At 30.1% G+C, this 26919-nt stretch overlaps 2 protein-coding genes across 2 annotated transcripts; both read right to left on the reverse strand.

Annotated features, from left to right (window-relative positions):
• Positions 1-11366: 11366 nt before the first annotated feature.
• On the reverse strand, positions 11367-15192 carry LOC105802360 (hsp70 nucleotide exchange factor FES1). The gene is made up of 8 exons (XM_012633950.2): positions 14819-15192; positions 14645-14736; positions 13986-14136; positions 12669-12796; positions 12427-12585; positions 12158-12343; positions 11835-12041; positions 11367-11748 (listed from the first exon to the last, which is right to left on the reverse strand). The coding sequence occupies exons 1-8, from the start codon at positions 15051-15053 to the stop codon at positions 11728-11730; spliced, it is 1179 nt and encodes a 392-aa protein (XP_012489404.1). The 5' UTR covers positions 15054-15192; the 3' UTR covers positions 11367-11727.
• Positions 15193-20294: 5102 nt separating this feature from the next.
• LOC105802359 (xyloglucan endotransglucosylase protein 34) lies at positions 20295-22052 on the reverse strand. The gene is made up of 5 exons (XM_012633949.2): positions 21886-22052; positions 21559-21753; positions 21352-21452; positions 21069-21262; positions 20295-20967 (listed from the first exon to the last, which is right to left on the reverse strand). Exons 2-5 carry the CDS (start codon positions 21746-21748, stop codon positions 20568-20570), a joined length of 885 nt encoding a protein of 294 aa, XP_012489403.1. The 5' UTR covers positions 21749-21753; positions 21886-22052; the 3' UTR covers positions 20295-20567.
• Positions 22053-26919: the final 4867 nt, after the last annotated feature.

Here is a 26919-nt window from a genome sequence, read left to right on the forward strand (position 1 = left end):
CACTCGGTTCACACTGCAAAATCACGTGCTGCACATGATTTCTAAAAAACTAGGGTAATTTATAAATTTAGTCATTTATATATTTTTAAATTATATTTTGATCCTTAAATTTTAAATTGCTACAATTATAGTCATTATTATTATTGTCAATTAATTGGATCATTAACTGTAGTTGATGGTGTAACATATTAATTTATCATTTTAAATAAAAATTTTAAATTAAATTACATAATTATTCTTTTTTTTCTTTTGAGTGGTTTAATTTTTTCCTAACTTCCTGTTTCTTTCCTTTTTTTTATTTCTTTAAGTTGCTTCTCTTCTTCTTCCCCCACCCTTTTCTCTTCTCCTTCCCTCATAACATATAAAAAACATAAAATACTATTTTTTCTAATTTTATATAACATAATTTACTAATTAGCAACATATAGATAGGTCCCTTAAAAGTTGGTAAAAGAAATTTTGAGCCCTTAAAAGTTAATTTTTTTTACTTTAAAAAATTAAATTTTCAGCCTTGGCCCGGACCGGCCTTACATATAGATTAATAAGTATAATTATGATTATGATATACAAATTACCAAATCTTCTCATCTTTGAAAACTCATCATGCAGATGGTATCAAACCGCCACAAACTTCTTTCCCCCATTGCTTCAAGAATATTAATGTCAAATTTAGCATCCATCATGGGTAAAGAAACTATAAAGCAAAACCTTCGGAAAGCTACGGAACATCTGTTGATCTAATCGTGATGGAGCAGTGGAAATGAAGTTAGTGGAATCCGAACTCAAAATTTTTAACTCTGAATTCGAATCTTGAATCTTAAATTCAGGGTTTAAGGTTTAAAATTTTAGATTCGAGTTTAGATTAAAAAATACTAGAATTATATATGAATAACGTAAAAATTTTTATTAAAATATCATTAAATAATTAAAAATGATACAGGATGGCCCATGTTTTATATTAAATAATTAAGATATCATTAATTAAAAATTAATCTTGTTTTTTGCAATTCGATATCATATTTAATTTTTCTTGACCTGATTTTATAAAAAAAAAAGAAAATCATTTTTATACTCCACTTAAAATTAATCTATTTTACCTTTTAAATTTACATTATTTATCAAATCACTCCAAAATAAATGAAAAATTATTTTTATGTGAAATTCATGTGTATGGCACATTAGCGATTAATTAATTTTTAAAATTTTAAAAATATAACTTTTGTACTTTTGAATAATTTTAATAATTTTTACATATTTTTTAATTTAAAATTTTTAATTGCTAATGTGACATCCACGTGGCAATCCATGTGCGTGCCACATTAGCAATGAATCTGAGTTTAAATACTAAAAGAGACAAAAAAAATAGATGATTAAAATGACATTTTTTTATAAAGTTGAAAAATCAAATAAATTAATAAGACTTATTTTTACTATCTTTTATTAAGGAAACAAGTTTGAAAAAAAAAAAACCTTCCATGATCAAACCCCGTAATTTTTTGAAAATGTTATTAGGCATATATTTAAAAATAATTTTTCGTGACATTAAATTATTAGATAAAATCATAATTAGTACGGTAAGAAAATTATGATTTTCTTATAGTATTCACATTTTTAAATTTGTGTTTTAAAGGTTAATATACCATTTAGTATTTGTATTTGATTTTAATGTTAAGTTTGGTTTTAATGTTTAATTTAATACACAAGCTAAACAACATTATATGGTCCAATAAATATTTGATATGGTACTATAGTAAAAAAAACATAGGTAATTAATTGGGACAAAAGAAAAACTCAGGTACTAAATTGAACATCAAAGTCAAACTTACGTACTTGTATGGAACAATAAAAAACTTAGGTATCAAACTAAACATTGAAACCAAACTCACGTACTAAATCACGACAATAGAAAGCTCAAGTACCAAATTGAATGTTCAAGTCAAATATAGATACCAAATAATATATTAATTTTTTTTAAAATAATGTTTTAATTGAGATATAGACGGTATATTCTAGACGTATCCATGGGTCGAGCTGGAAGGTTTGCCTAGAAAGTGAGAAGGTTTGGCAAAAATATAGCCCGAGAAATGGGCTTGGGCAAAAAAAGCCCATTTAGAAAATGGATCGGGCCTCGGATAAGGTTTCTTTTTGTTGTTGTTTTTCCACTGTTTTGCTATAATTTCACTATTTTGTTATTATTGTTTGGATATTGTATAACTCTTATTTTATTGTTAGTTTTACTACTATTTTAGAGGTATTTGCTTGTTAAATTGCACCTATCTTAGTGTTAATTAAGTATAATGACTTTTTAAAATTTATTTTCAATTTGTTGAAAAATATTTATTTTAATGTTTTTAGTATTTTTATGTATTATATTTTTAAATTATTTTATATAAAAAATAAAATAAATAAATTTTAATACGGGGCAAGCGTTAAGCCCAAATTTAGGCAAATTTTTTAGATCGAGTTAGACTCGGGCCTATCATACAGGCCTAAAATATTGCTAGAGTACAACTCGAACTCAAGTTTAAATGATAAAGAAAGAAAAGATAAGGCGGTTAAACCAAATAATTTATTTACGTTTTAGCCTTCAAATTATATCCTTTTTCTTATATAGGTTTTTTTTGGGGTCACTTCAACTTTTCCAATGTTCTAACTTTTTTGGTCTAAGTGCCTAATGGTGTTAAGAAAATAAAGCAAGGCGAATAGGATTTGGACGCATGTTGTATTTTTTCCATGTCAGATATTTGATATTGATAAATAAATTATTTTGAGAAAAGAAATTTAAAAAATAAATAATTTAATTTGCAGAAAAACAAGTAAACTCAGGGTAAAAGGTTCTTCTTCTCCAAAAGTTTAGGGTTTTTAGAGACGTATTCCTTAAAGCTCATCTTTTTAGTTTCATCTTCTCTAACGGGTTAGGGATACATCTTCCATTCTTCAAACATTCGTCTTCTCCACAAAATTATGATACTGTTTTTCTAATGTTTGATGGGTCAAAAACTCCACTGCTACACTAAATAACACAAGCAGATTATAAAATGGAAAAATTAAAAGAAAGCTTTTGGGTTTCGAAAATATGAAAAGAAAGCAGATTATAAAAAAACTCTTATAAAATAATTTTAATAATCCATTAAGCCTTTAATCATATTTAAACAATTAATTAAGTTATGTGACATGTTAGAGTGACCTTATTTTAAAAAATTCCATTTTTTATATTTTAAAAAATTATTTTTAAATATTTTTAAAATTCATTTTATAACTTTAAAAAATTAAGAGAAATTATATGATTTCACCATGTCGTACTATGTGGCGAAGTTAACGACATCAAAGGTTTATATAAAAATTAGATTTTGAGAACTTAATTTATCCCTTATATTCAATTAGGGTTCAATAGAACGTTATTTTAAAATAAAGACTCAAATTATTTAACAGTATTTTTTAACATATAAATTCTTTTATTGCGACTTAAAATATTAATAAAATTTGAGATTTAAAAAATAGAATTAGTTAAATAAAATAATTTTAGTATTTATTACTTTATCAAAGCATTATTTATTTATTTATTTAAGGGTGGTCGGAACTCGGAAGTCGGAAGGAAGGGTGTTTAAAAGTCGCGCGTTATCAGCAGCTGCGTTAGTGTTTCTTCTAGAAAGACGAAACTGTGTGCGAACGTGAATCCCAATCCGAAGACGTTTTTCTGATCTTATCCGTCAGTTTAAGGATTAGGCTCACTGTGACTTGGCTTCGACGTGGAATTGGGTTGTTGATGTACATCCCCTATGTGATTTCAACACGTGTCCTTGGATAAAATAAAGCGCCACTTGGCAGATGATAGTAGCGTGTGATGATAGTTTTGTGGGATAGGAGAGTAGGGGTTGAATTGAGTAGTTCCTTGAAATTCTCAATACAAATGTGTTGTCATTACTTGCTGTGGATGTCTCACGCTTTTTTGTTTAAAGTTCCAAGAATTATGCTACATTCACTATTTAATAATGTGTCTAAATTATTCCTTTATTTAATAATTATTTTGTTAAAATATGTTAGGATATTTAAAATTTAATCTTTTTATTTTTATTTAAGAATTTAGTTTAACTTTTAAAATTTAAAATGATGGTTTAATGGTGACAGTTTAAAATAAATAAATACTTACTTTGACTTCTGCGTAATAAAAAGATGATGTTGTAATAAATCTAAATTTAACGAAAAATTTTAATAGGCTTAATTATCAAACTAAATTCTAAATGATTGAAAAGTAAAATTACATATTGAAGATGTCAAAAATATAAAAAACATTTTGATAATTTTTTTTGTGAATTACAAGAGGAGGATAAAAATCTAATAACAACGTGACTAGTGTGAAGCTACAACTCGGATGATAAATATCTTAACCATTAGACCAACACGAATTTTGGTAATTGAATTTTTAAAATTTACAAATCTAAGTTGCAAAATCATTAATGTGCTTTATTTATTAATGTGATAATTTTTAATTTCATTTATAAATTTATAAAAATTTAGTTAATGTATTAAATATTTACTTTTTAAAAGAAAGTTAAAAAGTAGAACATTATTCTATTTAATTAAGGGTCTGTTTGATAAAGTGTTAAAAATTGAATCAACTAAAATTAACATTTTTAACAATTTAATTTTAAATAACCTATAATGAAAAGTACTAGATAGATTTTTTTACAAAAAAAGTGTAGAAATTTGTAAGTAAATAGGGATCTATTTATATTTTAATAGAGAATAAATTTAATTGTTTTATTTTATTTTATTTCATTTAAGACTATATCCTCTTTTATCCATTGATAATTCCGTCGTTGAACTTGAGCTCTTAACCACATGGATAGTTCAACATGCTCATCAACCCTTGATCTTGAGATGTGAATCATCCAAGGCACATTAACGTGCGTGCTTCTCCTGTTCGACCCGAGGTTTGAAACCAAACTTCTCCTCAAGAGGATAAATGGGGCGCTCTCTATTCACTTGTGAGATATGGGCAATTCAAAGGGGACCACCGCGACTCCTCTTTTCTCGATAATCCATACAACCCTTATCAGTGTATGAGAAAAATTGTTAAAATGTAAGTAAATACTTACAAAACTATTAACTAGATTAAAATTTGATGACATTGAATTAATTTTTTTATTGAAAAATGATATGGTATTCACAGAGCTTACATTTACTAACACACAACAAAACCCTAACACTCAAATTTTTGTTGAAATAAAAAGATACATAAATTGTTTTTCTTAAGAGAACTTGAAGAAGGTGTGTGCTCAAGAGTTAAGAGAGTAAATGTGTAAAGAATCACACTTCTTTCTTTCTTTTGCTTATCTTCATTGGAATTTTTGAAAATTGAACTCATAAAATAGACCTGGAAGAATGTGTGAAGTTGAACTATGGAGCTCCTCCATTTTTAGACTTGGTATCTAAACCATGAGGGTCTAGATGGTTATTGTAAGATTCATTAAAAAAAAAAAGAGATAAATTTATGGAGCAGAAGATATTCAAGATACGTTTGGTTTACTGTAATGGAATAATGTTGTAATTGAATAGAGTTGTAATGGAATAGAGTTATAATCAGTAATTCAATTGTTTGGTTGAGTGGAATGAAATATAGCTGTAACAACATTCTTGTGTTTGGTTGAATAGAATAGATGTTGTAATAGTATAAGGAAAAAGACTTAAATGACCAAAGTACCATTAGTAGAATTTTTGCAGGTGATTATTTTTATTATTATTAAATTTTAATAAAATTATTGTTAAATATATTTTAATAAAAAAATAATAAATAATTCAATCATATTTTAATATAATTATTATTAAATATAATTTAATAACATTATTATATGTGTAACACCCCTTACCCGTATCCAACACCGGAATAGGGTACGAGGCATTACCAAAACACATACACTTGTAAACGTATTTAACCGAGTTATAAAATTTCATCTAAATTAAAACTTTCAAAATGATTAACATGTTTCTATAACTTTTCACAATATATTCTCAAAATATTATAATCATAATAATTAGGGCCTACGAGACCCGATACATACTCATGCAATTTAATGCTTCATTTCCATTTCATTCAATTCGCAATTTCTCATGCTCACAATTTAAATCATATCACTAGCAATTTCCATTTAATTCACGTACAATTCAATGACATTAAGTTCAACACTAATACGTATTTACCATTTAACTCAACGTTTATCGATTATACCATTCAATAACACATTTATGAAATTCTCAATTTTGAAATGAAAATATCACTTTAGCTTAAATAACAACATCATCCTGGTATAAATACGCTACCACTTATCCATTTACTTTAATTTTTTTGGGCCCATTTGTCACTTACAATCCTTAATCAAATTAGGGAACAGTTACGGAAAATTGAGTACTTCACTTCAACTTTGCCATAGTATAACTATGGTTTTACGTATGATCACTTATCACTTGTCCCTGATCAGATAAGTGTAGCTAGGCTACCACTTATCACTTTGTCACTTGATGAGATAAGTGTAGCTAAAGCTACCACTTATCACTTTGTCACTTGATCAGATAAGTGTAGCTAAAGCTATCACTTATCACTTTGTCACTTGTCACTGATTAGAAGTACTCAAATTCGGCGTTCCGCTCAATTTGATCATTTATTCAATTTTCGCATTTTATTTTATTCTCATTTCATCAATAAATATATATTTCATCATACATTATATAATTCATGAAATTAACATTTAATCATTAAATTTCAGCCATATGAACTTACTTTTCATTATCTTTCCACACTCGTTTTCTATGCACATCACACAAGATATAAACATATCATTCAACCATAGTCGCAAGCTAGTGTATTTAAACATAACTCTTTTTTGGGCTAGCCACATAATAAACCATTTCAATGCATAACTTATAAATTTAACGTGGCATAGTCTAGCCACTACTTGGCCAAAGCCTAAGCATGTATACCAAATATGTTAGCCAAATACACATATAGCATAAGCATTATAAACATGGATGAGTACAACATTTATTCATGTATCAGGCTTACCAACATGTGTTAATTCATAAACCATTCATGACATTATTTCATGCCAAATCATATACGGATATACCATACACACATACAATGAAACTTTATTTTCACACACGAGCTTAAACCATGACCAATAATACACAAATATAAGCATCATTTCTATTTCATCGTTTATCAATTATAATCAAGCATATGACCAATTATACACAAATCATTCATATATTTCCCAATTTTCCTCCACCTCCTCTCCATTCCTCATCCTTAATGTGTATAACACATTTAAACAACATTATTTATACTTTCACTATTTTCTTGTATGTAAAATTCAAACTGTCTGTCTGAGTCAGAGTCACTATTTTTATCCGGAGATACAGAGCTCCAAATTAAGATCTGTAAATTTTCCCTAAAACTAGACTCACATATATTCTTACCATAAAATTTTAAAATTTTTTGGTTTAGCCAATTAGTACAGTTTATTCTTTAAAGTTTCCCCTATTTCGCTGTCTGACAGCTCCGACCACTCTTCACTAAAAATGAATTATATAATTTTACAAAATTTCGATGATGTTTTCATTTGTTTCCTTTGAAAATAGATTCATTAAGGATTCTAAGCATATAAATTATAACTCATAATTATTTTTCTTCAATTTTTGATGATTTTCCAAAGTCAGAACAGGGGAACCCGAAATCATTCTGACATTGTCTCACAAAATTTATTATATCTCATGATTTACAATTCCATTTCTTATACCGTTTCTTTTATAAGAAACTAGACTCAACAAGCTTTAATTTCATATTTTATTCACCCCCTAATTCAATTCCCAAAATTTTTCGTAATTTTTCAAAGTTATACTACTGCTGCTGTCCAAAACTGCTTTAGTGCAAAATGTTGTTTTCCATTTTGCCCCAAATTTCACAGTTTATACAATTCGGTCCTTTCTCAATTAACCCCTCAATTAATCTAATTTTCTCAATTAATACTTTACCTAGACATTATAAATTGTATCACAACTATTGAAATTCAGAATTTCCACATATAACTCTATCTTCAAACTCTTTTACTATTAGGTCCCAAACATTCACTTTCTATTAAATTCTTTCAATAAAATCAGCATGTGAACAATTTAAAGCTCTAATTCCATGCTAAATCATCGTATACTTCCAGCATGTATTCATAGCAACTTTCAACTTCTTTCATAGAATAAAAAACTAATGAATACAATAAGTGGGCCTAGTTGTAAAAGTCACAAAAACACAAAATTTTCAAGAAATAATCAAGAATTGAACTTACCTGCAGTAAAAATAGGAAGAACCAGCTTAAGAAAACCCTTCTATGGTGTTTTTGCTGATGAGAATGCAGAAAAATAAAGAGAAATCTAGATAATTCCACATTGGTCCTAACTTTATTAAGTAAATTTTGCAATATTCCAATTTTGCCCTTAATTCTCCTTACTTTGTTGCTGATTTCATGCCTTTGCCGTCCAGCCCAAATAGACCTTGGGTCTATTTGTCTTTTAAGCCCTCTTCCTTTTTATCATTTAAGCTATTTAATCATTTCCCATAATTTTACATTTGTTACAATTTAGTTCTTTTTGTTCAATTAATTATCGGAAATTTAAAATTTCTTAACGAAACTTTAATACTAACTTTTTAACACTACATAAATATTTATAAAAATATTTATGACTCGGTTTAAAATCCCAGAGGTCTCGATACCTCATTTTCGATTCTAATTATTTTAATATTTATTTCTAGTGTATTATTCACTATTTCAAAAATTTTCCTAACTTCACATTTAACTTATACTCACTAAATTAATAATATTTTCTACCCATTTGTCGAATTTAGTGATCTCGAATCACCATTCCGACACCTCTGAAAATTTAGGCCATTACATTTTTTCTCGTCGGATTTGTGGTCCCAAAACCACTGTTCCGACTAGACCCAAAATCGGGCTGTTACAATATGAATTAAAAAATCATAATTAATAATATTATAAAAATAATATATAACATACTTTATTATTTTTAAACTGCAATACATATTGAATGTGCTAAAATATCATTAGTGAAACAAATAATTTAATTATTCTTCAATAAAAAACAAAATATTAGGAGTAATAAATAGCTTGATAATTATATTTCACATCCAAACATAATATTCATATATTAACAAAAAGTTACATGATTTCAGCTTCTATGTCATAATCCATATGTTAAATTTTACAACATCAAAAATTGACAACATTGTAATGACATTCTATCATGTCATTATACCATCCAGATTTTTAATGGTCAGCAAGAAATCTTCTGATCCATTCTAATCACACAGAAGAAGGTAAACTAAAGAAAATTAGCAATTTCGTTAGATGGTGAAGGAAGCAGTAACAAAAAGAGGTAGAAAAATTTTGTGGGTAAGAAAAAATGGCAGAGAGAAAAATGAAAGGAACAGTGGAAGTGGGGAGACGTTTGAGTGTTTTTGAGGTAAGAATTTTGTGAGGGTAAGATAAGGTTCTTCAAGCATCGAATTAGTAATTGGTGGAGTGGGGAGAAAATAGAAATCACCAAATTTCCCTATATAAACCCGCAATGGAATACACCCTTAATAGGGTATTCCATTGAACCAAACAGCTGTTTGTGTGGACCTGCAGAATAGTCTTGTAATAGACTTGTTATGCAATTACATTGAACCAAACATCCCCTCATTGTTTTTACCCAAAAGATGGAATTTGAGATTTTTTTCTATTTAATTTTAGTTAAAAATAAAACTCTGGTATAGTTATGCTTTAGCTCCTTAAAAGTTCAAATTGTCGTATAAAAGAAGTGATGTACTCAGTCATATCTTGCATGTCACATCAATAAACTTTTCACTATTTTTGAATGTCAAATAAGTGAAATTTTCAATACAAAAAATGTAAGCACGAGCAATCCAAATGCTTAAATAAACCTTTAACCTTATAAGTCCTTATTTGAATATTTAACATTATTTTTTCAACGGTTATCAATTTAACCTTAACCCAATATCGACTAAACTATTTCAGCTAACAGTAAACTTTCCACTGTATTTGGAGGATTATCATATACTTACAAACTTAAAACTCCAGTAATAGAATATTTAGCCATATGATCATTATGAATTATTGGAATATAATGAATTTTTACTTTCCGACTCTTTCTTAGAATTTGATGTAACAAACCTAACTCTACCATACTTCTATTGTCTCCCCCATCAGTCAAAAATAATTCCATCAATAATGTATTATCACATTCAACCTCCTCGAATAGTGTACAGAAAATCGTTATTTTAATGAATTGTGCTTGTGTGTTGTCCCACGCAAAGGTTCCGTCGAAGCAAGCACTATTCCTTTGCGTTTACTTTTTAATTGAAGATGGGCAATATCATCCTCAATTCTTGTAAGGGATTTTGACTACATTGTTGATTACAACTTTAAGCCTGCATAAACATATAATATATAATGTATGGATTAAATGGTAATATGTCATTAAAAATAAAAACATTTTAAGTTTTTCTCTTAAATAAAATTCTTTACGTTAATTACATCAATAATTCCTAAATTTTGTTTAAAATTATTAAATTTCTAAATGTTATAAAATTATCATTAATGTTATTAAATTATTATAAAATAATCATCTAACCATTCCTCTATTTTTTTCCATGTGAAACTGTTGTCTTCTCTTCTCTAAATCAGCTTACAAAGAAGCCTTTCTACCTACCCACTCTCAAGTCCTAAAGGATCCTAGTTGTTATTGTTGCCGCGCCGCTAGCCTTGCCGTCGGTGGCCATCTCCGGTCAACAATGCCATCAAACAGTTCCTCGTACTGTCCCCTTTCTATATCCCCAGTTGGAATTTCGCAAAATGCCCCTCAAAAATCAGTGTCGACTGTCGAGATTTTGTTTTCGACACTTTATGGCTCTTATCTCTCTATTAGTCGTTGGAGAGACTTGAGATTCCGACAGATGCTTTTTCCATTTAAATCTCCCAAAGATTCATTGGAGGCCCCAATTTCGAAATGACCAAAAATGGGTCTTTCCCTTTTTTCTTTTTTTGTCTTTTCTTGATTTCTCTCCTGTTTTCTTTGCAGATTTTTTATGGATTTGTTTGCCGTTGCCTTGGTGGGTCCATGGGTTCAGTGAGAACAATGGTTGAATCGAGGGGTGTAATGCTGTTTGTCAGTGATAGAAGACAGGTAAACGGTGACGGTGAAGGGTTAGTTTGCAGAATTTTGGAGCGAAAATGCGTGACATTTAACATGTCCGAACCGATTAGGAAAAGAATGGGTCCAATCAATGATACAAGGCATTGCAAAGTTGAATTGAAATTTCTTATATGAAAGGAAAGGAATCACAGATATAATAGAAGACTTTGAGATGAGTTAACATCAATTTTGAATTTAATCATTTGACAACTTCTATCCCCCACCTTTATCCAAAAAAAGTGTAGTAATATAAACTTCTATTGTTACATTTTAATCCTGCAACCTGCTCTCTTTTTCTTCTTTTTCAATCCAACCTATCCCAATCAGCAGGAATTTCATTTCTCTGCCAAATATTTTTACCATACAAAAGGGTAAGCAAGGGCTGCAACAAAACTAGCTCATCTTTCTACCTGCTCCTGCTCCTGCTCCACTCTGTTTTCAAATGACTATGAACCATCCTGCCTTCTATGTTGGCACCGTTCTTACCTGTTAAGATAATAAACCTCCTTAGCTAAAAAATCCACCACCAGCTTAAATCAAAGATCCAATGGAGTTTCTGACTGATATCTTACATTTCCCAACTTGGCCTGGAAACTGAGTTCCACTTCCTTGCGAAGGCTTTCAACATCTGTAACATATTCTCTGTGATCTTCGTCCAACATCAAATCCTCCAGTTGCTTCTTCATCCTCTCCAAAGCATCATCCAATCTACAAAACTCCTTGAAAACCATTGCTTCCGTTGTTCTAAGTTGCAGCAGGTTCTTAATTGCAACAAGCGCCTGTAAACTCAAAGGAACACGCAGTATAAATCAATGAAAAGAAATACCCACCATCGCATCAACAGTTGTTCATACATATAGGACACAAAAACATGAAAATGAGGCTAAACAACTACCTTCTCCTGGAGATCAAGGTCACTTGATGCAGTTAAATCAACCACAGACTTCAAGAAGAATTGATTGCTGAAAAATGGCATCTCAGCTTTATCTATATTTTCTAACTGGCACTCGGCCAGATCACCAACTAGAAATACAGCCTTCCTGCGTAACCTAGCATCCACGCTCAGACTGCTCAGTATGTCCTACAGATGGGAATGGTTGTCAATTGCAAATTGCAGGGATGCATAAAACAAAAGCAAATGCTAAATTTAATCTTATAGATCACCTGAAGCATCTTGTCTCCTGCCTCCGCAAAGAACAATTGCTGACCAGCCACATTATTTCGGATCAAGGCTGAAACAGCATAAAATGCTTTAGTGGCTTCATCTGCGGAACTAGAATTCACCAGTTTCATTAATGTTGCCAATGCCCCAAGTTCCAGGACCTAAGAGTTAAGACAGGTAATTTTTTGCAAGTTAGTTGATGTCAAATATACCTAGCTCATAAGCCAAAGGGAAGATGATGTACCTGCTTCTGTACATATGGATTATTTTGACTTGCTTTCCCAAGTATCCATGCAGATAATTTCCTTACATCTGAGTCAGGGTGATCGAGCTCCCGAATAATCACACCAAGCCCACCAAGTTTACACATATCTGATAGCACAACCTTAACAACGTGAGCCACATCTCTTTAAGCATAAAAATAGAAGCCTCGAAGAGAAATCAAAGATAGCGAGGATGAAGCAATTATGAGTAAATCAGGGGTGAAATACAGGTAGGGGTTACAAAGCCATAAAAATTATTGGACAAACCACAAACCTCAGCATCTCATAATCTCAAATATCCATCATGAAAAAGACACTAGAAACGGAAACAGCTTAGTATTTAATTACTTATAACTACACCCAAAACCCTAATAAGCCTAGAATCTTATCATGGAAAAGAAGTAAAATACAAAACTAACATAAATACACTAAATAACACAAAATAGTGTAATATATGTAAAGGTTACAATCTAACCCGCAAGATATAAAACAAAGTCCAAGATCACTCAATCTCTTAACTGGCATATTTTCATTCTCCCTTAGTTGGGGAAAACTCAAATCTCAAATTTTGAAAAATTTAAGCAAAGAAATTTCCAGCACAATCCATAAATAGGACTGAATAACTTCACAAGTGGCACAAACAGATTCTACAACGCAACTTATACCTCATTCAAAGCGTTCTTTTTATTTTTTGGAAGAAAAATTTACAAAGCTTTTGAGAGACATAGGTAGCCGAATTACAGTGGACTATTATCTATTAGTGGCTCTAAAACTATAAACCCTAGCATTCTTTTCCAACGTCAATTTAGATCAATTAACCACTACTGTGGTCTCAATCGATATTTGTGCCCGTGTGTGTTTTACTTTTTAGACTACCATACTGTATCAAAATTTCACAACAAATGACCAAACAAATAAAATCTAAAGTAGTAACTAAAATTAGATAAAGCTCAATAATTTGCTGGTATTAGCCATGTGAAGTGGGTTAAATCTTGAAAGAATACTGTAAATATTATAGACATTCTCTTAGAGAAAGGGGTTAAATCTTACTGACAGAAGTTAGAATAATTAAATTTCAGGTTCAGTTAATAACAATAAAGTGAGATAAATAAACTGGGGAAAACATTCGTACCAAGATAAAATCTACATCTTTTAACATTCCAGAATTTTGCAGGCAAATAGATACTCATGGCAATAATTCAGGCATTCAGAGCTAAACAGATATTATGGAAGGATGGGATAGATATAAATTCTTCAAGCTGCTAAGGAAACCAGCTATGGACCAAATCACCGCTTACCATTTGCATTATCGATTGGCTCAACAAGTATCAAAAGCTCCTGCAAAGCACGGTGGCGATCCTCCAAAGACAAAGATGAATTGCTCAAGTCATCTAGTGCAATTTGCATCAACTGTGCATCTGATGGCATTTTTAACTTTTCCATCAGTTCCTGTGCAACAAAATGCATGGGTCATTATGTCAGATATCACAAAAAAGCAAAATAAATGTATAAACTTCAAGCAACTGCAATAAAAATTAGAGAGAAGGTTGGCAAAGCTATTGCTGGTTTGTAGAAAGTAACGCATTGTCATTCGTTGCACATAGTAATATGTATCACTAACACACCATTTATTTAACTTTCACTCTGTTTATCTTTTCTGGAAATAAAGATTATGAAACGAAAATTTGGACATATAATAAAAGACAATGTCCTTTAATATCCATATATGTTTTCATATAGAAATCTTATTATAGAATATAGATTACAGATGCAATAACATCAGGCGAGAATAGCAGTTCAACACATTTATACAAAGACCACCCGCCCTGTACTGACTTGAAATATAGTCCCAATAACTAAATGACATTGTTGACTCAGTTGATTCCTCTCAAATCATCACATTATGATAAATAAATTAGCAATAGAGATTTTAAAATTGAGAAATAAGATAAAGGACCTTTATTTCCAACTGACGCTGCCTAAGCTCCGAGGGAGAAAGACGTTGAACATCTTGCGCAGATTCCTTGAGTTTGGCCGGATCAGAATGACCTGATTCATAGAATACGATTGGAATAACGAATTTTTCCTCTGATTGTTAAAATGCTAGAAATATGGAGAAAAATCACCAAACCTATGGCCCACTGCAACATCCCTTCGAGGGAAGAAAATCCACCGTCAACGTCATCGGCGGCGGCGGTGGAGTCATCAGCGTGTCCAGCCTTGTGCATCAGATCCCCTTCCTCTTTGGCGGTGGACCAAATCAACGCTGCCGAAGATGACTTATTTTCGCGCTCAACCGAAGTCGTCACTATCTCCGTTGCCATAAATAACAATAATAATGATATTAAAGCTGGAAACCGTTCCATATCAATCCTAGACCCTAATTTCGTCACTACAGAAAATTTGATTTTCTCACTTGCAAACTACTCTGCTCCTTCTAGGGCTGAGCTTAAGCTTCAATGTTTTATTTTACTATTATCCTTTTCTAGAAAACCGTAAGACTCCGCTAGACTAAACATAGAAACATTTCTAGAGAGGTTGATGATGATACAGGACCAATAGAAATTGGCCATGTCAGCAAAAACATGTAAGCATATATTTTAATTTTAATAATTAATAACGTAAAATAAATGGGAAAACAAAAATATTATATGATTTATTTTATTAAAATACTTTTTAGTTAATATTATTTTGCTAATATACTAAAATATTTTTATTTCAATTTTATAATAATATAAAATTAACAATATTTTTGTAAATAGGCTAATACCTTTATGTATTACTAGAAATTTTATCACACGAATAAAACTATCTATTTAAAATATATATATATGCATTTAAAAATAGCATACAATGAATAATAAAATATATGGCAGGAAATTAATAATTACACATATGTAATATGTGTGAAATTAAAATAAAAAATAGCTTAAATTGTAAGTAACAATAAATCAAATAGGTAAATACATTAGATTGAAAATAATAAATGCACTTTAATTATTTATCACAGTATTATCACTCTTCTAAAACACATCAAAAGTTATTGAAGGAAATTCAAATATTAAAATTTAAATTATGACACGCTCACGATGTGGATGAAAAATAAAATTATGTAACAAATATATTTGTAAAGAGATTATATAAGTAATAAATAAGGTTAAAGTATAAATGTGAAAATAAAAGAGATAAGGATTCAAATCTTATCATGTATGTATTTTAAACAAAATATAAAATGATAAAATACCTTTAAAATAATACAATTTACATTGTAAAGTGAAAGTATTTTCATCTTTTTCAATTGAGTTGATATCCAATAAACACATGACATCAACTCACCAACGACTTTATAATAAGTACAGATAAGCAATCCAAAAAATAAATATGTATTATATATATATATATAATATAAAATTAACAAAAAGTGCTTTTAAAATAATATAATTTATTTTTAAAGTGAGACTATTTTCAATATTCAATTAATCCGTGAGATAAGTATAAATGTGATATATGTATAACCATTAAAACAACCTTACGAGACAATTCAAAGTATGATTGGGTACTTTAGAGGAGTAGGTAAGCCATATCCATATCCAGAATATGCACATGAGATGAGAGGATGGAGGAAGTCTTGGCCAGGCTTATTAGGCTTCTTCCTCTAATAAATGCTCAATTTCCTTGATCATAATAGCAGAGGTTTCACTCTCACCATTCACCAATTCATTGTAAACCTTATACACTGTAAACACTGTAAGAAGGATGTGTTTTCTGGTTCACCACCATATCTACTTTATTCATTGCTTTATGGACCTTCCTGTTAATTTTTAATAAACTATCTATTTTGGGGCCTTCGGCTGAGCCCAAAAACAATATATTGATATGCTCTTTATGGATTTACAAACCATGGCAAACCTGATACCAGATCACCCTCACCCAGTACTTTGTTGCCTATAGGCCAACTCTTGAGGGAACTGCATTTGTGCAACATTTCTTTCAACTTACTAGCCACACTTGCCTTCCATTATCTTATTCTCCATCGACTTCTTATACCACTCCCCTTTTTAACTTTTACATCTCTCAGTTTTCAATAACCTAACAGTATACTCATCAACAGCCATATAGGGACACGCAAACCTAGAATTCTATTAATTCTTCTAATTATAGACTTCGTAAATTTACATATCTGAACCTCATGTGATAGCAGGATTTAGGTTTAAATCACACTAATCATATTTATTGTTAAAACTTTACCCTCTGTTATAATTCAAAAAAAATCAAAATTTTCTCCAACTTAAGGTAGGGTGAGAAGAGATTATGATATTAGTAGGGATTGTATAATAAACATTTATTTAATTATTAAATAAATAAGATAATTTGTTGTGGCCTACTATAAAACATCTGAGTTTAAATTGAGAGGATAATGAAATTTGTCTGGATGATGAAAGTTAATAAAGGAAAATAAAGTAATTTGAACAATATTCACTTGGTAAAACAATAGAAAGAACATGAAATGGTAGATAATGATTGAAAAGTATTTCACCACATTAGACGGAGCTGTGACTGATCGAAAGTGTTGATATAAAAAACATTTTTAAAAAAGCGCCGAGAAGAAGAAAGCTCTCTCAGAACAAAACTAGTTTCCAACATGAACAAATTCGGACAAGGCTGAAACTATTAGATTGAAGTTCAATCATCGAGAGCATATGCCGACTATTTCCGATGAAAAGTTCACTGCAGATAATAATTGAAAAATACAAGTAGGATGCATAAGATTGAAGAAAGAGGTTGAGATTAACCCATGGAAGCACAGATCTGAAACGCTGTAACTCGAAACGATGATATAATCTTCGACTACTGCTGCTGTTTCGTTCACCGCAATTTATAGCGGTCTAAAACCCTAAATATCGCCTCCATCTTTGCCAAAACCTATTAATCCGGCTTTCTTACGGTGTTAGACCCCATAATGGGCTTCACTAAAACACTTGACCCATTTAAAACTTGGATCACACCTCTAAAATAATTGACCCATAATGGGCTTTTTCTTTATTCTTTAATAAAACAATATCATGATTGACGTTTTAGTTATTTAAGGTTTAGTTTGGATGAGTGGTGTGTTTATCTCTAGTAAACATAAAAACAACGGTGGTGGCGAGATAAATTACTATAGTGATGAGATTGAATATTATAGTAGTGAGATTAGAAACAACGATGGGATATTTGAATTTAAACACAGCTCTAGGGTTGAGGCAAGAATAGAAAATAACTATTAAAAACATTATATTAGAAATGATATATATTTGAAAATTTTTAATTATTTTATTTTTACGAAATTATTAAAAACATGTGAACTTATAAATTCATATTAAAGTTATTTTATTTTTAAATAAAAAAATATATTAAAAATTAAAAACTAGGTGAGAAAGAACCTTCTCTACTGCAGTATAAACTCCCAGTCAAAATATAAGGGTCCAATGAGATCAGAGTGCTCCAATCGTGCTGATGCTATGTAATCCAAAAGCGAAAAAATAATGCGTTTAGACCAAAATCTCACCGCATTAGGGGCCACTGGTGATCCAAAGGGCCGTTAAATTTCCCGTTCAAACTTACATCTCTTAGGCTAATTATAAGTTGCCAAGTATCGTTATTTGCTTGGCCTGCCCAGCCCTTTATGGGTGTTAAAATTATTAATTACTTTTTTAACATATATAATTTATATTAAAATTTGGAAACAAATTATTTAATATATATTTTTAAAATTTATAATATTAGATATTTAACTTTTAAATAATATAAATTAGAAACCGAATCAAAGAAAACTTAAGCATTGAGATCAGTTTAGTATTACTTTTAAAATTCACTTTTGAGATAAAATATTACTAAATAATATCCTTTTGAGTTTTTAAAAATATTTTTGAGGCAAAATATTTAAAAAATACTTTTTAACTAAAAGCAAAAACAAAAAAAATTAACTTTTAGTCCAAAAGTAATTTTGAGAAGTAATGATAAATAATACAAGGTTTAAATAGTAAAATATGAATTAATTTTCCTGTTTCACCTTAAAGCTAAACCACTCGTTTAAATGAAGCAGAGTCATAAAAGAGCAGCTGGATCTTTTGGAATGACACCAAATTAGCAACATGCAATGAAAGTGACAGGGACAAAATCTAGTTCCTCAGGCAAGGATAGGGCCTTTGCCCTATGTTTTGTCCCTTTCATTGATGGAGTGACAATGGCTGGGTTCATTGAGCCCTTTATGGAACCGTCAGAACAAATACATTAACCGACAAAGTATACAATTTTCTTTTGACAACTTTAACATAATTATATATAGATATATCCATTTTTCCTTTTTTAAAAAAAAAAACCCTATAATTATATATCTTTCAATGCCTAAATATTGTAAAAATGATTTTTTAATATTATTAAAATAAGTTGATTTTGAAGAGCGAGTAAAAATACGTCTAATTGAAGGCGCTTTTCAGTTATCTTCTGACTTTTCGAACGAATCATCTCCTTGATTAGATGATTAAATATTAATGTTTTTATTATTGAATCTCAAGTTATTGTAAATATCGTTATTTTTAAAGGGTTAAACAACTGGTCATAAAATATATTTTATTCCCATTAAGAAGAATTGAACTTCTGATTTCATAATCAAAAGATAATATTGCTTTTTAAGTTTTTATTAGATTATAACAAACTTCTTTCATTTATGTTTTGGTTATTTTATATATTATTAATGGTAGTACTATTTTTGATAATCTTTTTATGTAGAGTAGATTCGAAAATTAGATAAAACTAGAAATTTTATTTAGACAGCTGAATTTCTGAGGAGCCAAAACTATAAATTTTGGAGGGTTCAAAGTTTTAAAAAAAATTAAATTGCATTTTAAATTTTTTGAAAGGGCCGAAAATGAAAAATTCCCATCCAATTAAGTAATAAAACGCTTAAATAAAATGATTTAATGTTTTAGATGGAGAGAAAAGTTTCAATTTAACCAAGGGGCCAAAGCACTTGCCTCCCTTTATGACAAATAAAGAAAATTATTAAGCTTGTCATGCAAGGAAAATTTTTTGCTTTAATTGAAGCGACAAATTTAAAGGCCTTTCTATGAGGAAAAAATAATACAAAATTTGAGCGCAGATGAATAGTAAGATTTGATAATAAAAAAAAAATTTGGGGTTAGAAATTAAATTGAAATTTATTTATATCTAATGTTTACCTAATGGAATTTTTCCATTTCTATTCCTATTTATTCTTTCTATAGATTTGGTTATGTTGTTTACGATAATAGCTTCATCAACTATTAATCACATTTAGATTTTTAATGTACCTAAAACTGATCTTGCTATTGAACATGACATAAGAATATAGTAAGGAAAATTAAGTATCATGATTAATAATAAATTCTATGACCATAATTTGGTTGGAATTAAAACAATTAGTTATGCATGGTATAGTATTAATTATGCATTGAATGAAATTCTACCTAAACTTTTCTTATTCATTTAATTATAAAAAGTAATAATTAATGATTAGTATTATAAGTAATAATTAATTATCCACAATAACAATATCTTTTATGCCTATTTTACACACCAAATATATATTTTTAAAAATAGATTTTTATTTCTTGAAATTGAATCCAAGCTTCTTATACTTACAAGATAATGCTCTTGTCGCCGGTCAAGAGATTGTGATCTATATTTAAATAATATTATCACGAAAACAAATGTTTTCGGAGTAAAATTACATATAATGAAATTGATGTGGAAATAAGTGAAGGCCAACAAGCAATTGAAATCTAAAGGACAATGACGGATCTCATATGGTAGTGAAGAATATAAGGGGGGAACTTGGACTCGGTGGTGATGGAAATGAATCAAGCGTCTCTGTCTCTCTTGCACTCGGGCGACATTGTGGGGTACCTCACCCTATCGCTGCAATAGTTGTAAATAGTGAACTTGTTGCGGACCCAACGCAGTCTGCGCCACTGATAGGCGTCGAGGTCCTGGAATGCCTTTTGGTCCCACCACCGCTTGCCCTGTGTGGCGCAGAACTTGGCTTCTACCGACGACTCGCACCCGTCGATGTGGAAGCTCTTGTATGCGGCTATGAATGGGGCTTTGGACCAGTCGGTCTTTTCGAGACCACCCCTTGTGGCCCAGTCATCGGCGTTCCATAAGCTGGAGTATATCTTCATTGGTTGGTTGAATGGGAACCTCACTCCCAAATCTTTGCAGTTTTTGAACACTCTGATTGGTATGTCGTCCACAAAGAACCTGCACCACCATTATTTTGTTTTTTCAAAAGCTTAATCAGAATCACTAAATAACAAGTGCATTTCAGTTGAAATACTTAAAAAAAGAAAAAGAGCACTCACACTATCTGATACATGTTCCAGAGGACAGAGTAGGAGTGGTATTCTTTGGTTGGGTCAAACCAAAGGTAAATCCTTTGTTCTCTGTCTCCTTTGCCACCAGTGAACACATTGGTCTGAAGAATGTATGGTTGCCCTGTTCTATTGCCCAAGAACTCAAAATCTATCTCATCATGCTCTGAGTTTTGAGAAGACAACTGAAACGTATCATGTAATAAAAATGTTAAACTCAAATACAGAAAGCTGAAAGGATATTCTAAGAGTGGGATATCAAGTTTTTACTCACATAAAAGGCAGTGACAGTCCCAGCAGAATCTCCAGGGACTAGCTTTATTTGCATACTGAAGTGTCCGAACAAGTATGATCCTTTGGACTGGAAACCAGTACCTTTTACAATGTGAAAAAAAAAACCCCCAAGTGAATATATGAAAAATGCTTCATAGATACATCAGATTCTCAAGACAAACGAGTGAAGAAGAGTTAGTTGATTTACCAGTGTATTTGTCAAGGTGGAGCTGAATCTCAGAACCACCATTGAAATACTTAATGTGATCAAAAGCCCAAGTAGGCATATAGTTTCTGGAGAATGGTACATCTACAGGCTTCTTAGGGGGAGCTGCGATTGTTCCGGAAGCCATAAACAACACACCCAGAAGCAGAACCCAAAGTGGTGGTGAACCCATGTTGCCTGTACACCATGAAACCAACATTCAGATACACTAATGATAAAAGAAAAAAAAATAAACTTGGTCTAATGGGGAGAAATTTTCAGAAAAAAAAAAAAAGACAACGGGCTATTGCAGATGTCATAGAGCATTACCAGAAAGACGGAGAAGGGGGGAGAACAAGGTGGTTTGAGGATGAATGGATGAGGAAAGCTGCAGCAGGGGGTGAGGCTTTATGTAGGCTTTGAATTCAATGGACAAGTTGAGAACTTGGGAATTCTATTATTGTAATTGTTGTTGTTTTTTATGTGAATTTTTATATAACCAAGGAGACCAAAAGGAAACCACTGTTCATATTAAAATACATGCTGAGTCATTTGGATCTTTTATTTTTTATTTATTTATATATTTTTATATTAACATATGTGTAGATATAATTGTTTTAAAATAAACTAAAATTACATTAAATATTTGTATTTTTTGAGTTTAAAGTTTTTAAAACAATTAAATTAAATAATTAACTCAATATCTAATCGTACAGTAGTTAATTAAACATAATTAAACTTTACTTATTTTGTTCAATCATATGCTCTATAATATAAAAATAACCTAATCAACAAATTTAGTTAATAAATTTTGATAGAAAATACAAAAAATATTAATATGGCTAGATTAAAATTTTCAAATCATAAATAATAAATAACTTAATTTTTAATATTTTAAATATAAAATTAAATATCAAATTTTATTAAAATACAAAAACTGATCATGGGATGGCGAGTTGTTTTAGACATAGACAAACTAAAATTTACAAATTAGTTAGGTGGGTTCCACCTAAGGATGGATGACATAAGGTGAACATCGATGGTGCTATTAGTAATGTGTCTAGGAATGCTTCAGTTGATGGTTTAATCCGTGATCAACATGACAATTAGATTGCTGGTTTTTCTAACAATATTAGTTGTTGCTTTATACTCAATGCCAACTCTTGAGGGACTACAAGTAAATTGGAATCTAGGGCTAAAAAAGATGGTACTCGAGATGGATAGTACTGCAGCTATTCATTTGATTCGATCAACTTTAGTAGAACAACATCACTCAGTTGTGTTATGATCTATTAAAGATCTATTTCAACTATCTTGGATCGTTTGGGTTAAATATGTATTTAGATATGATAATTGAGTAGCCGACGATTTAGCATCAATAACGTCCTCAAGACTTTTGGGTAAGTATATCTACATGTAACTTCAATTATTACATAATAATTACTTTGAAATAATTTGAGGTTACCTAACTTAATTACAATATATATATATAAACTAACAACATATTTTAACTTAAAATATATCAAAATCAATCATTAGATTAAAAAAAAGCATTGAATATGTATTTAAATTCAAATTTACTAACTTTTTTGAAGTTATAGTACTCGAGAACACAAATTCAAACTTCCAATGAAAATAAATCTGTACACCATAATAATTCGAAAATTGTAATATTATAATCTGAACCAAAGGCGGTGCGGTATGGTAAGGCGGAAGCTGTTGTAGGCCCTAGATTTTGTGTGTCGTAAAAGGTGATTTGGACCAATTTGGTTGGAATTTAGACTTTCTATCTATGTGGAAAGTTGAAACCATCCGATGCTCAATACTCGTGTGCTCCCTATTATTATGGTCCCTCCAAGAGACGTGGTGCAGTCATCCATTGTTGACCATTTACCCCCCCTTATTTTAAAAAATTACTTTTACTGGTCTCAATCACCCCCTTCCAGCAATAATCTGTCGGGCATGACCATGTTGATCTGTTTTTCCAAGTTTTTTTTTGTTTGTCTGTCTTTTGTGTTGAAGTTTGAATTATTAGTGGTTGTGACTCCAGCTAAATACTGATCAGTGACAGTGGTAACAGTTGGTGGAGTAAATTGAGGAACGCTTTTTTCTTTAACATTAATGTCTATTATTAATAGTCATTAAAGGTTTCTTTTAATTTTTTTGAATTAATAAATTATAATAATAAAATAAAATTCGAATAATAAACACGACTCAAATTTAAACTACACTTAAAATGATGAATATCTTACCCTATTAATCCATCGCATAAGATTCTCTCCTAAATTAGTTTGGGCTTTAATGGGTACTACCATTTCAACATTTATTGTTTACTATTGCACGTTGATGACTAAAAGAAAGGGGTGAAACACTGTATCTTTAAGCAATATTTTCAAATCACTTTAAGAACATATAATAAAATAATAAGACATGGGAAAGATAAAGGTAAAAATATAGAGACCACAAAGGCCAAAGCATGGGCATGTGGGATGTAGTGCAACAGTTGGAACCTGAGCTGATAAGCACATGCGTTCCACTGTTTTATACATTTTATTTATTTCTTTTAAAGAAAAGCCGAAACGACAAGTGGCCACTGCCACGCGTTACTCAAATATTGGTCTGCTGCCCGTTCCCCTCATCATATTTTATTTTATTTTGGATAAATTATAAAACTACAAATAAATTTTTTATTTTATGTAAATTTATACATAAATTATATATAATTAAATAAAATTAAAATTATATGTATACATTTAAACAATAATTAAAATTCCGTAAATTTAAGAATTGTTTTCGTCTCATTTATCTAAAATTAATTACTATTAAGAAGGTGTTGGCCCAAAGCCCAACTGCCGTCTCCGTTGCTTTCCCCATTCACTGTTGCTTTTCTGTGTTAATGGATAAAATAATAATAATAAGATCTAGCAATCCTCTTTCAATAAGCAAGTTCCAAGTATTGTGATTGAATATATATATAAAAGTGGAAACAGTTTTTCTTTTCGTTATGGGATATGAGTTGATTCGTCTTCCGAATATTCCATCATAATTTTAGTATTTTAAAAATAAATCATTAGTTTCTGTATTTTAACAAAAATAATATTTAATATTTCCATTTAAAAATAATTTTAACATTTTTAAATAGTTATTTTAACTTTCCATCATAATTTTTACAATATTTTTAAAAGTAATTTTCAATCACAACAATAATGTAAAGCTGATTTTAAGTCCAGTTACATTTTTCAATTTAAAAATCTTAGTGTCATCTTTAATATTGTTTTTTTTCCTTTTTGTGAATTTGCTAACTCGTTGGAGTGACATGATATATATAAAACACGTTAAACTTTGACTTAAAATATTATCTGATTTAATGTTTAATTTTTAAAATACAATGATTAAATCTTAAATTCTATAAAAGTAGAGAGGTAGACATCATATTTTGACTCTCTTTTTTCAATTTTTTGAGTTATTTTTTATACAAAATCGGCTTGCATCTTTAAATCATATGAAATGATGTACTTAAAACTCGCTTGAAGTCACGTTGTCTTAATTATTGGACCAATAACAATGTCTGCTCGATTAAAACTTAATCCATTATTCTAAATTATTAAATAATTTAATCTTATAATATTTTGAATTTAATCTTGATGAATGATTCTAATGGATGGCTATAACAACAATTATTATTATAGAATTAAAAAAGCTCGTCCTCAATGGTTTGACTTGGAGTGACAGAGATAAGACCTTCACCAGATGGTGATAAGTTGTGTGTGAAGTCCAAATCTGAAACACATAGATATAATATGATATAATAGGAAAGATGAAAGTCAATTCTTGTCAAATGCTCAAAACCCAACCTTTTTTTTCATGTGATGTGCAGCCAAGACCTATCTGTAATAGCAACAAGTAGTTAAGAAATGGAGAAAATTAAGGAGAGGCTGAAGCAGGAAGTCTCCCCAAGGTCAATGGGGGTGGGGGGGACTGAGGTGAGAAAGAAGGGCCGATGTCCATGCCTAAACACATGCCCCCTTAATTTTTTATGGCTTTCCTTTCATTTTGGATATATGAATATGAAAATGCTTGCTGTTGATGTGGCAGACGCACGTTTGCATTATCTGTATCAAATCAAACCTCTCCTTCTCTTAGCTGTGCCTGCCTGTCTTGCTCTTAAATAATGCACTCTGCGAAATCTTGGCATGAGACGCAGCTTCGGGTTGTATTATTTAGTATTATTTTTACTTCCCATATCCCTATCGCCTTTATTTTGCACTAATTACTTTCATCAATACCATGTTAGAAGAGGGATTGGAGATCATGTGATTTAATTAATGCTCTAAATAAGTTTTAAAACTGTTAAAAATATCTGTAGGAACATCTTTTTTTTCAGAACTACAAGCTCCGACCAAGTTGATTTTATGATTTAACCCAAAATTATTTTAGTTGAAAAAATATTAAAATATTTTTATGTATAAAGTAAGTCATATCATTACAAGGGTTTAGGGTTTTCGTCATTCCAAGAGTATTTTTTTCTTTTATTTTTTATATTTTATAAATTAATTAAAAATTACCCGCAATGAGATTTGAACTGAAAATTTATGCATACTACATTTTATAACACTCGAGATGTGAGTAAATAAGAATATTTTATATTAAAAATATATATGTCATAGTCTTGCTTTTGCAAGCGATTTCAGGGATGGTTTTGTCGCTGACCTCTCCAATAGTGGATGCTTGGTTATTCTGCCGATTTTGCTCACCGCTCAGGATCATCTGAGGTTGATTTCCTTATTTTATTAGGTGCTTGCAATCACTCCAGATATGTTGTACTTTAGTTGAGATAGTGCCAATTGTTAACATGTCATAATGTTCTATTGATACCGAGATTGAAGCATTTGTTGTGTTGATGGAGCTTGTCCTTCACCACGTTCACCACCTACATTGGGTGTTAGTTGTTTTTTTCCCATGAATATTGTACGATCCCATTCATGGAATGGATTAATGAATTTTCCTTTTAAAAAATATTTTAAAAGATTATTACTGGTGAAGTGATAAGAGATTTATACATGGATTTGTTTGTCCTATGTTCGATTCTCAAATAATATTTTTCAATTGTTTTATCTGAATGTTATCTAAAAGTATGAAAAGACTAAAAATATCATTATAATAATATTAATTACCCTTTAAAGTAAGGGTATTTTAATATTTTCATAACTGAATTAGTGTGAGTTAAACTGTGACACCAACTTATGGTATAAATAAAACGTTTAACTTTATCATTACAATCAAAATATCAATTAAATTTTATATAACTTTTTTAAAACGAGCAAAAGTTTAATCATGTTCATCTAACCCATACCCAAGCCTATG

This window comes from Gossypium raimondii, chromosome 11 (assembly GCF_025698545.1).
Source record: "Gossypium raimondii isolate GPD5lz chromosome 11, ASM2569854v1, whole genome shotgun sequence".
NCBI lineage: Eukaryota > Viridiplantae > Streptophyta > Magnoliopsida > Malvales > Malvaceae > Gossypium > Gossypium raimondii.

What these genes read in the sequence shown, in the direction of transcription:
- LOC105802359 (XM_012633949.2), bottom strand. Translation starts at nt 21,748, where the DNA reads ATGGGTTCACCACCACTTTGGGTTCTGCTTCTGGGTGTGTTGTTTATG. An exon ending in CCACCTTGACAAATACACTG is followed by an intron (nt 21,453 to 21,558) that starts GTAAATCAACTA and finishes ACATTGTAAAAG; the next exon opens with GTACTGGTTTCCAGTCCAAA. An exon ending in GGACTGTCACTGCCTTTTAT is followed by an intron (nt 21,263 to 21,351) that starts GTGAGTAAAAAC and finishes GATACGTTTCAG; the next exon opens with TTGTCTTCTCAAAACTCAGA.
- LOC105802360 (XM_012633950.2), bottom strand. Translation starts at nt 15,053, where the DNA reads ATGGAACGGTTTCCAGCTTTAATATCATTATTATTGTTATTTATGGCA. An exon ending in GATGTTGCAGTGGGCCATAG is followed by an intron (nt 14,737 to 14,818) that starts GTTTGGTGATTT and finishes TCTATGAATCAG; the next exon opens with GTCATTCTGATCCGGCCAAA. An exon ending in GCCAATCGATAATGCAAATG is followed by an intron (nt 12,797 to 13,985) that starts GTAAGCGGTGAT and finishes TTGTGCTATCAG; the next exon opens with ATATGTGTAAACTTGGTGGG.